The 14,090-nt window shown below is 40.2% G+C and overlaps 1 protein-coding gene across 1 annotated transcript in view; it reads right to left on the bottom strand.

The window, feature by feature from the left end:
- Positions 1 to 14,090, bottom strand: part of LOC114248060 (uncharacterized) — a 96,971-nt gene that overhangs the window by 25,167 nt on the left and 57,714 nt on the right. Inside the window, exons 3-4 of the mRNA XM_028181177.2 lie at positions 5,888 to 6,065; positions 5,187 to 5,326 (exon numbers count right to left, since the gene is read on the bottom strand). Coding sequence (XP_028036978.2) covers positions 5,187 to 5,326; positions 5,888 to 6,065 — 318 coding nt within the window. The remainder of the gene's footprint in view (positions 1 to 5,186; positions 5,327 to 5,887; positions 6,066 to 14,090) is intronic.

Below are 14,090 nucleotides of genomic sequence, written 5' to 3'. Positions count from 1 at the left end.
AGACATGAGTTCTAAGGTCCCATGCATAAAACGTCTGCCCCACCTTTCAAATCGAAACGCATTGTTGCTTCACGGCAGAAATAGGCAGGGTGGTGGTACCTACCAGTGAGGACTACATAAAATTTTCTAAATCGCAGTTTCCATTCGTAGTGTTGCGAGCGAATACAACGTTCAAATCGAAAGATAAAAACAATTCTCATTGTATCTAACCGATTCAATAAAAAAATTGATAAAATTTAACGTTATATTTTTGTTATTAAGCATTGTATATTTTATCTCAAATCCCGAGTCACGCCATTAGATGTAATGTGCTTTTTACGAGGTCACCGCCATAATTTAATGTTTCAGTGAAAAGTGTTTGAGAGACTTTTGAGTGCTTAATAGTGTAATTTCATTTTTTGCTTTCTAGAGACCTTTTTTAAATGTAGTTTATTGTAATGAATAATGGAGGTAAAATGTTTTGTGTCTTGAAAGTGGCTGTAAAAAATGAAGGTGAGGTTAAAACTTCTTTTTGGTTAAGTAAAATGAATAGATGAATATCGCCTCCCTGATTTTAAGCGAAATGATGATGAGGATGACATAAGTAACAGTATAAAGTAATCAAACATACAGTTATAAGAAAATAATTTATTTATTTATGTACACACAAAAAGGAAGACATAGTACAGAGTAATAGGAAAATTATGTACAAAGGCACTGCTTATTTCTTTAAGAAATCTCTTCCAGCAGACTTACGAGAGGATTATGAGAATAATAATTAAAAGTGATGAGTGTGTGTAGAACAGCTAAAATAACAAATACAACATGAAAATTATAGTAATGCACATACACATAGCAAATATTGTTAAACTTGAATACAAAATATTATATGTAACACAGTATATACGAAGAGTATAGAACATTAATCATTCGGTTGATGAGAGATAGAATTGTTTAATATCTTCGACCTTTGTAATAAAATTCTCGAATATTTAGTTATAAAACATGATCTAGACATAAAAAAATTGTATTCCTAAAACTCCCTCATTTCGCCCTTAAAACGTACACTAATAACATAAATCTAAACGACAACCAGCCGACGGAGCCCTACAGGGCATTTCCCGGGGAAACGGCAAAGGGAGCCATCACAGTAAGCCTTATTCTTATTTCGTCCGAGAAAAGGCTACATGTTAAAATAGGGTTGTAAGAACAGAATAAATAAAATTTGCTTTTTGATGAACCGAATACATAAACAAATTTTATTTTTAAAACTCTAATATAAGCTCGTGATACAAAAGTTATTTTCATAGAATCTATGCTGTCTGGACCCAATGCAGGCTACATATTATTATATGTGCTATAACTATGTTTTTTGGACTCGTATGTACATTATAACCATAAATTGAAGTCTGAAAAAAGACCGCAGAGGAGTTTTAGGTAATGTCCTATGCGAAGATCTGTATCACCGGTCTACCTCTTATTAGCGCGAGGCATACGCACCTATTGTTTTCAATGTAATTGAGGCTTAAGCCTTGGCTGAAGTGGAAGCGACGCGTGAACGAACCTGATGGTAAGGAATAATCACAACGTGAATGCCACTCATCTTGACATTTGGAATCGAAGCCTCATTGAACTTTAAAACAGTTTTTCCAACCTCCTAACTCAAGCGCATGATCGTTTCGCTTCAAAAATAGACAGAAAGCTGGTACCGATCCATGCGGGCCAACAATAAGACCTACAAACAATAGTTATGCAAACGAAACCAATTACAAAACCGAAGGACTGGTCTATTTTTGGTAAAATTAATTTTATAACGATTCTTTTCTTGGTTCTTCCTTGGTGTTAAGAATCTCGTCATCCATGCTTTGAAGGTTTTATTTTTATTTCAATCTCATTCTGAACTTGGTTGAAAATTATACTACTAAAACAGGGTGGCACTCCGCTGTGCCTGTCGCTAATTGCATGAAATTCATTGAGAAGTTGACTCACGTGCCATTGTGGACGTAGATGGTAGCATGACTGAAACCGTCCACGGAGTACCAACAATTATCTGAAAACCCTCCATGGAGTACCAGCTACTACTTGACCAAGTTTCATGAGAATCGGACTAATGGACGGGCTAACATAGAATTAATTAATTGGAAATGTTACAATAATGGATTTCCGACCTTATTTTCTTATACTGCTGGTCCATTTCAATTTATATTGCACAATGGTCAAAGATACGAGCAGACAGCTAGTCTGATCAGTGAAAGCCATTGTCTATGGTCACCAGATATTTCAGGGAGACAAAACAGATGCTTGTCTTAAAGTACTGCTATCAAGTTTGTACAAGACAAGGTCACAACGCCAAGTGAACGGAGTATAGATTTTGTAGTCTCCAACATATTTCCTAAGTTAGGCTGCGGTTAAACTACTGATTCGATGAAAATCGCTTTGCCGCGACAAGTGTGGCCCAATAGATTGTCAATTTGCAATATCTACCGGCGTAGAAGAACGCGTATAGCAGCACTTTAGTTCGGTGCAGCTCAAAGGAATCGTGACCACAAATATAGCTCGCTACACAGTATACATATAGTGGAATCGTTATAGCGTCTATCACGCATGGCCCGAGACGCACGTGCGTGTTGAAATTTTGATTTATTTACATTGATTAAATGTACATTGCATTTTTATGAATGGAATGCCTTAATGCTTGTAATTCTTATGTTATTTTGTATATTTTTCGATTAATAAAAGCGATATAACTAAAATCTTTCGTTTTTTCTTTCTTAGATTGCTGGACGAGCTCATGGCCAATCCGGTGTTAAGTGGTTAGCGGAACCCGTAGACATCATCGACGTAAATGCCACCACCCGTCATATGACATAAGTTCTAAGTCTCAGCTTCTGTAGTACAAAAATTGCTCCATTAGAGTTTACAAAAGTTTTACTGCTTACCGAAGACGAAATGTTTATTCCGGAAACTGTACAATAATCTTCAGGTAATACGTACCAGTACAAGAACAGCTGGTAGCTATAACAAGCGCGAGTTACGGACAATCAGGTATGTGAGATATCAAGGAAGTCAGCCCTAGTTATGACGAAGCATTAGAAGCCCGATACGCACACCCATTTGAGGTTTCTAATAAAAGAAACAGCCAAAGGACCGACGTGAATTCTTTTGTCGCCTGACTTCGAGCCCTTTCGTGAAACTAGTCCGACTAAATTGAGATTGTATGAGGTCATTTGAATAACTATTGTTAGAAGCTGTCGAATGGACTTTTGGGCTTTGGCTTTTCTTGTATTGATCTCAGAATGATTTAAGTATTTTTGATGGCATCCAAAAGTCAGAGCTATACATGGATCAAATAAGCCCGATACTAAGCTACACATCTCATAATTAATGATCTATTGACATCAACTTACTCGAGAAAACTTTATTACGGTATTTTAAAGCGAAGTTGGTCAAACATATTGTTACGCCGGTAAGAGTAACGCCATCTATCGCCGAATAGTCGAACGAATATCGAAGGATCTAGTAGCATCTAGAACTCTCGAGAAGTACAACGCCATCTGTTGTCAGATAACGGAAACAGCGAACGGATCACCTGAAGTGAAGCGAAAGAAACTAATTGAGAATTCGAAAGTGTTTGTGAAGTATTTTAAGTGTTCCAAGTGTTGAATACAGTTTTAAGTTGTACTTTTGTGAATTTTTATTTATCCCGAACCCCAGCGCGTACCTAACAATATTCACCAACCAGTAAATGATTGAAAATGAATAAGATTGGTAATGCTGTTGATTTGTATTCGACACCAACAAAGTAATCATGATCGCACTTTGTTGACCATAGCGCGCAATGTATAATAATTAGGAATCAGGTGACGCGCGGGGTCAATACCCCACAGTCCGACGTGGCTCAAATGATTCACTTTAGCTTGCGGGCTCATAAAATATGAATTTGTGCTTAACCTAGCAAACAAAAATCGTTTTCCCTTTGTATCGAGATAGTTATTGAAGAACGCGTCGTTTTAGCTTTGAAGATGGTTCTCACATATACTTAATAAGTGACCGTTAAATTATTCCAAATAAAATATGATTTAAAATATAAAAATATAAAATACAGTATATTCTATTTCGAACTAAGCCATTAGAGGTAATGCGCTTACTACGAGGCTAGAGCAATAATTATTGGTTAAAATATCATAATAGAATAATAAATGCGGTATAATAAGTTTCAACAGTTTCATTATTCAGTTAGAGAACATTAGCGTATCATTCGCTTGTAAGCAGTTCAGTTGTTCAGAGAGTATTTAACAACATTGTTGAATCATTTAAATCCTCTTAGTAAATTTTGAGAAATATGATTGTCTTGCTTTGAATGATTTTGTTCAAAAAGGGATCGATACTAGTGGGCAGGTTTCACACGACGAAAATATCGCATGATTTCACTCATGAGGATATTCAAGGTTCAGTAAGTTGTTTTCAGTTACGGTTTTTTTTTTATTGCTTAGATGGGTGGACGAGCTCACAGTCCACCTGGTGTTGAGTGGTTACCGGAGCCCATAGATATCTACGACGTAAATGCGCCACCCACCTTGAGATACAAGTTCTAAGGTCTCAGTAAAGTTACAACGGCTGCCCCACCCTTCCAACCGAAACGCATTACTGCTTCACGGCAGAAATAGGCGGGGTACCTACCCGTGCGGACTCAGAAGAGGTTTTACCACCAAAAAGTAAAGTCTTTCTCAATATTCGCCTACAGTATACCACTCAAGTTATTTCCCCCCGAATTCATATCCTAAGGTCTTGTGGTTGAGATTTTGTTTACAAGAGCTAGGACCTCCACTACCACCCTCCTTCCGATTTCGGACTCAAAGCAATTATGTATTCGAATGGAAATAAAGGATGGGCTATCCGATATTCAAATCGTATAGTTGTATTTCACTTTATCTTAGAGTGAATTCCTAATTTAATATTCATGGGCTTCCGTAGACGAAATAAAATATTTATCCATTTCGTCCAACTAAGTACATTAGCCAAAACCAAAATATAAATAATTAACGAAGGTGGCTAAAATATTAAAGATTCAAACTATTTTCAAGAGAACACGTTAAAAGTCTCGGTAGGAGCTCCATCTAAGTGGATGCCTTAGACCAGTGCACAAATAAACAAATGATAGGAGATAATTTAATTTAAAAGATTCATAAAATATAATTATTACTAACTTCTTGAGGTTCTGAATCCACAAACCAATCTATTGTGGCCGCTGGTAGCGAGTAATCAGAAGTGCAGTTGACCACAGCCTGTTCTCCTGCCTGGACCATGGTTGGGAGACCCGTGATCAGTGGATCATATTCTGGTAGAACTGCGAAAGATAATATTGAAGTGAAGGGAGATCTTTACTGTTAGTGCGGCGTGTTTAGTGAAATTAGAAAATCTAGGGTAGTGGTGTGGGTGTTTTTATTTATGGAAGAGCCTATTGTGACCATATTCGAACTGCTCTGTTTGCTTCTGCATGGAATTAGGGTTTGGAAATCAGAAAGATTTTTTTTTAAATATAAGATAACCATTCCAAGACGGTTGGCACTCTTTTTAGGGTATGAAAAGTAACGACTTAACACAAACAGAGCCAAGACGCCCACTGAGTTTCTCGCCGGATTTTCTCAGTGGGTCGCGTTTCCAATCTGATGGTAGATTCTGCGAAGCACTGCTCTTGTTAGGGCCAGTGTTAACAACACCTCCGGTTTGAGCCCTGAGAGCTCACCTACACGATAGGGTAACGCTGATATAGCCTCTCAATGCTACCAGCGAAGGTAAGGGGAAAAAAGACCCAAGAGTTCATTTCTTCAACTTCATCATAAAATCAAATTACCCATCCTTGTTCCTAAAACTTTCTCATCAAGCTTCAAATATATTATGCACTCACCAGCCACCGTCATGTTGGCCGATTGTCTGTCCACGGCGAAACGCGGCCCCTCACTGGAGACCTCACAAGTAAACTTGCTGGTTCCACGTTCAGGCCGCGCCGTGATGACACACTCCTCGGGGTTGCATGAATCATTCGTGACGATTACTCCACTGCTATTGAAGGCCCTGGTCTCCAGCTGCCAACAAAAATGAAGCATTCCATTTAAGGAGATAAATAGACATGTTTTTTTATATATATATTTTTATTTGCTTAGGTGTGTGGACGAGCTCACGGTCCATCTGGTGTTAAGTGGTTACCGAAGCCCATAGACATCTACAACGTAAATGCCGCCACCCACCTTGACATTGAGTTCTAAGGTCTCAGCACGGCAGGAATTCACGGCAGAAATAGGCAGGGTGGTGGTAGCTACCCGTGCGGACTCACAAGAGGTCCTACCATCAGTAACTTGGTATTAGTATTGATCTTGATCTTGGTACAAGATCTTGGTATTAACCTTATTTATAATTTATTTTGTATTAATTTTTCGTCTCCGATATATTTCAATGTTTTAAGCCTTCTTAGAAGTTTCCACAGTTAAAAACTTTTAAAGTTCTTTGTACAACGGCTCTACCCCAAGATTTTCTCAGAGTAATTAATGGCTGACGCAAAAATATTTACGAGACACATACAAAGACATCTAGATCTGAATGCCAAATTTCATTGATAATGTTACTGACTTCGAACGCAAATCAGAACTTCGCTGGTAACACTTATTGTTAAGAAAAATGTAGCCAACACGTGCTTATTAAATAACAAAAAAAAGACGAAAAAGAATAAGCTGTGTAATGTAAAAATCGAACAAGCAAAATTAATAAGTTTGCCTAATGAGTGAGCATATTCCATCACCCAGTCTGTATCTGAAGAAGTCATGAATTTTATAAAACAGAGAAGTGAGAGAATGCTTGATTGATACTAACACACTTCATCCGCGTAAGGTTTAAGGTCGGTATCTATCTATCTATCTATCTATATATTAATACATGAAGCAAAAACTTTGCATCCCTTTTTACGAAAATTGCGCGGACGGAGGAGTATGAAATTTTCCACACTTATAGTGAGAATATAGAGAAGGAGTACAGAATGTTAATTTTTTTTTTAATTATGGATCAAAAATACATTAAATCAATAAATAAAAACATTACACACACTACTTTGTATTTGACACACACACGCATGTATACTATTTGTTTATTGTGAAACTTTTCTTAATGTTTATAGTCTGTGGTCAAATCGAGAACAGATTAAATATTTTTGTCTAAAATGTAGTCTTGGCGAAGTCCGTGATTATAGAAGTATAATAGTCTTTGATAATAGAATCATAATCGTGTATAAACTTATAATTTCAATTAATTATAGTCGAATATTGACTACCGGTCGACCACTATTGTAATTAATTTTCTTGTCCTTCAGCAAGTGGTTGTTAGACGCCCGACTTACTCGTAAACATACAATAATGCCGTGATAATAAATTTTATTTTTAATGCCAAACCTCTAGCGTTGTTTTCGAGCCTAGGGGGCGGGGCACGCGCGGTGTGGTTATGATCTGGGGTTGGAACATTGTTATCCAAAAGACTTAGCTACTTGTATGCTCAAACGACTTTCACAATGAATTAACAAAACCATTTAACAACTTCGCAAGAAATTTTAAGCCTTGAAAATTAGAAGTTTTGAGGTAGCACGAGTCAATATTAGAGCTTATTACAGAAATAGTCACCTGTTCAGAGTAGGATGGCTTTTACGAGCTTTTATTCTATTACGACTTTAACCTCGTGTTTTGAGATGTACTGGTCTATTCAAATTATGTTAACTGACTACTCTGATAAGAGTTTAATACTTGTCATTACCAATCAGAACTATATTTGTGACGTATTTAGCCTTTATTGACACTAGACATCATTGACCTTCTAAGAGACATGCTGAATGCAATGTAGTTTTGATAATCTCAATAACATAATTAGTTGAGCATTCGTTTACGGTTGATAAACCATGATTGAAACGAACTGTTCCAAAGAATGAGAAGAAAGTGCCAGTAAAGTGTTCTAAATTATAGAGGAGACGCGTTGTAAAGCAATGAAATTTAATGTCCGTTAAGTGTGGTAGTTTTTTATTTTATTTTATTGCTTAGATGGGTGGACAAGGTCATGGCCAACCTGGTGTTAAGTGGTTACCGGAGTATATAGACATCTACAATGTAAGAATGCCGCCGCCGACCTTCTCAGTTTTTATAGTACAACGGCTGCCCCACCCTTCTTCAAACCGAAACGCATTACTGCTTAACGGCAGAAATAGGCAGGGTACCTACCCGTGCGGACTCACAAGACGTCCTACCACTATTAAAAAGTAGTTGTTAGGGCATCATGGTAAGGTTAGGATCTCATACATTCTCATGATATAGGTACGAACAAGAAACGAACACTATTCAGTAAATATCTCGACTTCAGAAGTATAAAATTGCATCTTTTTTAAATGTTTTAATTGGTGAAGGTACCTGTGTTGTCTTACAATAAGCCCCAACTAAATCGCTGCGCTTGGTAAAGAAATCTGGAATTGATTATCTTTTAAGTACGTGTCCAATCTCGAAGCTGATACCAATCACTTGAGAAGCAGTCGTTTCATAATTACTTTAACAGCTCAGCCCGATTTGATCTGTGACAAAACATTGACAGCCTTACAGCCACCATAAAAGAGATTATATTTAAAAATTCAACTAAGAATCTATTTTGCACCTTCCACGTCCATCTGAAGGAATATAATCCAATGAAACCAGCATGGAAATGCTCGGCCCCTTGAATAATTTACTCATGAATTATGACGATACACACGGAATATTCGTTTAATGTTTGAAAAGCACACTTCTGCTCGCGTGCTTTTGAACTTTCGGCCACGAAACGCGATGAGTTGCCGAAATACATTTTAGATTGGTATTTATTTTTGAACCGAATAGATAGAATGAAAGGCAAAGAGTACGAAATAAAGAGGACATTAACAAAAAAAAAGCCCCAATTAAGAGATAAAGATTTTCACTTCTACCCGGTCTGTTATAGTCGCGAACTACATATTGATATCTTCTTTTCTTCTTTTTCTCCACCTTATCCCACTAGGTGGGGTCGGCACAGCTAATTTTTCTCTTCCATTCTCTTTTATCAGTCGTCATCTCAACATTCACTCTCTCTCTCATATCGTCATTAACACACTCCATCCATGTCTTCTTCGGTCGACCTCTTCCCCCTCTACCTTACACTATCATTTCCATACATCTCCTAGTCACATGCGTCTTCTCTCTACGCATCACATGTCCATACCACGCTAACCGTCCGCTCTTTAATTTGTTGATTACCGGGGCTACTTTCACGCTTCCTATGAACTACATATTAATTAATATGTTAGAAAGAGAAGTTATAGGTGAGACGCCAACTAATAAAATACAATTATGATGTTCATTATTTATCTTATATTGGGCAGTGACTTCACTTCAGTCAGTCAGTGACATACACTTCATGGCTTTGCTTATTAAAACGATAATATGTAAGACTTGGTCGTTTGCCTCAAATTGAAATAAAAAATTAAATAAAACACTATCAAGTTTTGAAAACAAATTATGAAGTATAAAACTTGCGTTATTTTGCATTGTAATCCGGTTCTAAGTTCAAAATTGAAATTTACTGATGTTAGGACCTCTTGTGGCATTCACGTTGTAACCACTTCACACCAGGTCGGCTGTTAGCTCGTCCACCCATATAAGCAATAAAAAAAAAGACGGTAGCACGTTAGGAAGTTTTAATTTTATTGGCTGCTTGGTGTCAGTCTAGAAAAGAAACACCCTATTTCTTTCCGCGGGTGTCATAAAAGGTGATTCTAGGATTTACTGGAGAATGGGCAGCGTCGTTATCTAAGTATAATACCAGCTAACTACGATCGCTAACTGATATTCACCAGGTTATTGTAAGCTCGCACAAGGAGGTACCACCATCCTGCTTATTTCTGCTATGAAGCGTCATGAAGTTTGGAGATAATTGAGGTTTCGACCTCATGGCTCAAGGACGATAGTAGCATTGACGTTCTGATTGATGCCTTTGACCTCCGGTAATCACATAACGCCAGCTATAAGATCGTTTAAAAAATTCAAAGTAGAAATCTCACCTGAACATGCATAATGAGAGTTCATATAACATGGTCATGTTACATTTTAAATTTAGCTTTGTGTTAAAAGTAAAAAAATATCTTCCTCCTCTCATTTAAGGCAATGCTCAGCTGAAAGTCAATGATTTAACGACCAGATTAACTTGATAAGACCACATATGTTATTATGATAATGTCATCAGTAGCAGATACTAACTTTCACAGGTGAAAACGAATTGAATAATGAATTATGCACACCACTTTTTTTATTTATACTTTTATTGCTTATATGAGTGGACAAGCTCACAGCCCACCTGGTGTTAAGAGGTTACTGGTGCCCATAGACATCTACAACGTAAATGCGCCTCCCAACTTGAGATATAAGTTCTAAGGTCTCAAGTATAGTTACAACGGCTGCCCCACTCTTCAAACCGAAACGCGTTACTGTTTCACGGCAGGAATAGGAGGGGCGGTGGTACCTACTCGTGCGGACTCACAAGAGGTCCTACCACCAGTATCACTAGGTATTTATGATAAACTCCATCACACAGCCTCTGGGTTTGCGGAGGGACTTCGGTTCCCTCTGTATTTTATACCGTATGTTCCATGGGGAGTGCTCTGAGGAATTGTTCGAGATGATACCAGCATCTCGTTTTTACCATCGCACCGCCCGCCACCGGAGTAGAGTTCATCCATACTACCTGGAGCCACTGCGGTCATCCACAGTGCGTTTCCAGAGATCTTTTTTGCCACGTACCATCCGGCTATGGAATGAGCTCCCCTCCGCGGTGTTTCCCGAGCGCTATGACATGTCCTTCTTCAAACGAGGCTTGTGGAGAGTATTAAGCGGTAGGCAGCGGCTTGGCTCTGCCCCTGGCATTGCTGAAGTCCATGGGCGACGGTAACCACTCACCATCAGGTGGGCCGTATGCCCGTCTGCCTACAAAGGCAATAAAAAAAAATAAAAAAATAAAAAAAAAACAAGGTATAATCACATAACAACGTTTAAAATCACTTTCGTATCCCGTACGAAGCCCTCTGATTTAATAGCCAACTCATCTAGCACACTGTATGTAAACTCAATTACGGAACGTTTTCACGTATTTTTTCCTACGTACAAGAGGTGCGCTTTTTTTCGTAAATTCACAGTTGAAAAGCTATAAGCGCTGTTTCTCTGTGCGTTCGGATGGAAAACGAATAAATTTCGGATGATTCGAATGCGTACTTAATCGATAGTCGTCAGTTTACAGGTTCTACTGTAACAGACACAGCGAACAAAATATTCTACTTTCAATTTATTCTAACTAAAAAAATACAAAAATTTTACGCAATAGAAGACAATTAATAGAGCTCATATGTCACCTATTATCTAGAGGAAGCGTATTGGGAGTACAATAAATATGAACTAAAAATTCTATTCCGAAATTCCCTCCAGTTCAGTTACTCTGGCAAGCCTTTTTTTTATTGATTGCTTAGATGGGTAAACGAGCTCACAGTCCACCTGGTGTTAAGTGTTTGTGTGTAAGTGAGGCCCATAGACATCTATTACGTAAATGCGCCACCCACCTTGAAATATAAGTTCTAAGGTCTCAGTATAGTTACAACGGCTACCCCACCCTTCAATCAGAAACACATTACTGCTTCACGGCAGAAATAGGCAGGGTGTTGATACCTACCCGTGCGAACTCACAAGATGTCCTACCACCAGTAAAAGCCGTGAAAGATGAGGATATTATAAGCTTTTTACTGTGGTAGCTGCGGTAAAGGGGTCCTATTCATTCTTCTGATACCGAGTCAGTCTTAATAGGATCAAATTAAGTCCTTGTAGAATATTCAGTGACTTAGAAAACGATTTGTCCACTGCCTCACCTAACAAGGTTTATTGAAACATCGACAAACACACGTCACATATCGTTCAACAGACCATATTACATCGTGCGTAGCATGTTTTTTGTAACCAATTACGTTATAAGGATAATCCCAAATTAATAAAACAAATGACGTAAAAGAATCCTAATTCAATATACACTGTTACGCTCATATTAATCTCAGCGCTATAAAATTATACAGGATTATGGAAATATAATTTAATCCTTTGATAGAATTTATCACGTAAGATCAAAGGCACATTCTCCTAAACAAAAAGACAGGAGTACGAGCCTTATATTACCATTCCAGAAACAAAACTCACGGGCGCTTATTCACAGAGATTCTCGCAAAAAAAATTCCGATCACATGTCTCAACATTGCAGGATGTAAATTTGAGTTTGAAGGAAGATTTTCGAGACGTTTCCGATAACTTACAACTTTTTTTTTATTGATTAGAAGGTTGGACGAGCTAACAGCCCACTTGGTGCTAAGTGGTTATTGGAGTTAATGGAAACGCATTACTGCTTCACGGCAGACATAAGCAGGGTGGTAGTTCCGGTGACCACTGTACTCCAGGCGGACGTTGAACCTGTTGACTAATCTACGCAGTAAATAAAAATAAGGCAGTGTGGTATCTGTGAGCCTACGACTGATTGATGCATATTATAGGGCACACATATTTATCTTTAAAATCATCGTGGCCTAAAGAATAAGACGTGCGGTGCATTCGTATCTAGCGATGCAAGGGTGTTCGAATCCCACAGGCGAGTACCAATTTTTCTGATGAAATACGCACTTGACAATTGTACACGATTAACTATACTTGAGACCTTCGAACTTATATCTCAAGGTGGGTGGCGCATTTACGTTGTAGATGTCTATGGGCTCCAGTAACCACTTAACACCAGGTGTGCTGTGAGCTCGTCCACCCATATAAGCAATAAAAAAAAAAAAAACTTCCACGGTGAAGGAATAACATCGTGTGACCTCTTGTGAATCCGCAGGGTTAGGTCCCACCACCCCGCCTCGTTCTGCCGTGAAGCGGTAATGCGTTTCGACTTGAAGGGTGGGGCAGCCGTTGTAAGCTGTCTACCCTACCCTCTCACCATCTCCTTTGAGGCGGCGTGTGTACTGGCTGGGACGCCGCCTTGGGCTCTGGAAGCGGAGGCGCTCGCCGCTGACTATCAGTGGCGGGCTGACCTTCGCGCCCGGGGCGTGGCGCGTCCCAGCCACAGTGTGGTCAGAGCGCGGAGGGCCCAATCTCGGCGGTCCGTGCTGGAGTCATGGTCCAGACGGCTGGCTGATCCTTCGGCCGGTCGTAGGACCGTCGAGGCGATTCGCCCGGTCCTTGTGGATTGGGTGAATCGTGACAGAGGACGCCTCACTTTCCGGCTCACGCAGGTGCTCACTGGGCATGGTTGCTTCGGTGAGTTCCTGCACCGGATCAGAGCCGAGCCGACGGCAGAGTGCCACCATTGTGATTGCGACTTGGACACGGCAGAGCATACGCTCGTCGCCTGCCCCGCATGGGAGGGATGGCGCCGTGTCCTCGTCGCAAAAGTAGGAAACGACTTGTCGTTGCCGAGTGTTATGGCATCGATGCTCGGCGACGACGAGTCGTGGAAGGCGATGCTCGACTTCTGGGAGTGCACCATCTCGCAGAAGGAGGCGGCGGGGCGCGTGAGAGACGCACAATCCCGCCGCCGTCGAGCGGGGGCCAGGGAGGCGGATCTCGCCCAAGCCCTGGCCCTCTAAGTGTTTCGGGTCCCCCCTCACATGTCGGTCTGGGGACCGGCGAGGGGGGCCTAAGAAGACGACGTGCAAGCTGCTCTGCACGCGTTTTACGCAAGAGCATCCGGGTGATGGAAGGCCGGCTATCCTCGACCCACGCTGGTTCTGGTCCAGCGGGGTATTCCGTAGGATAGCTCACTCTAACCGGCGCCATCTAGGCGGGCTTCGGATAGCCTGCCGACCGAGAGGGTTGGTGGTCGTGGCGCCGACGACCGCCGGTCCGGCGTCCCGAGGGGGAGGGTGATGGGAGAGATGTGCTCCGCACTAAACGCTTCACTTTCCCCCCTTTGCCTCTTCATGAGTTCTGTCTCATGCGAGGTTTGGACGTTGGTTGTTGAGCGACAGGAGGTTTTAGTCAGTTCGACTCTGACATGCTCCGCCC

This window comes from Bombyx mandarina, chromosome 17 (genome assembly GCF_030267445.1).
Source record: "Bombyx mandarina strain Sakado chromosome 17, ASM3026744v2".
NCBI lineage: Eukaryota > Metazoa > Arthropoda > Insecta > Lepidoptera > Bombycidae > Bombyx > Bombyx mandarina.
This window is presented reverse-complemented; position numbering and strand designations above follow the sequence as displayed.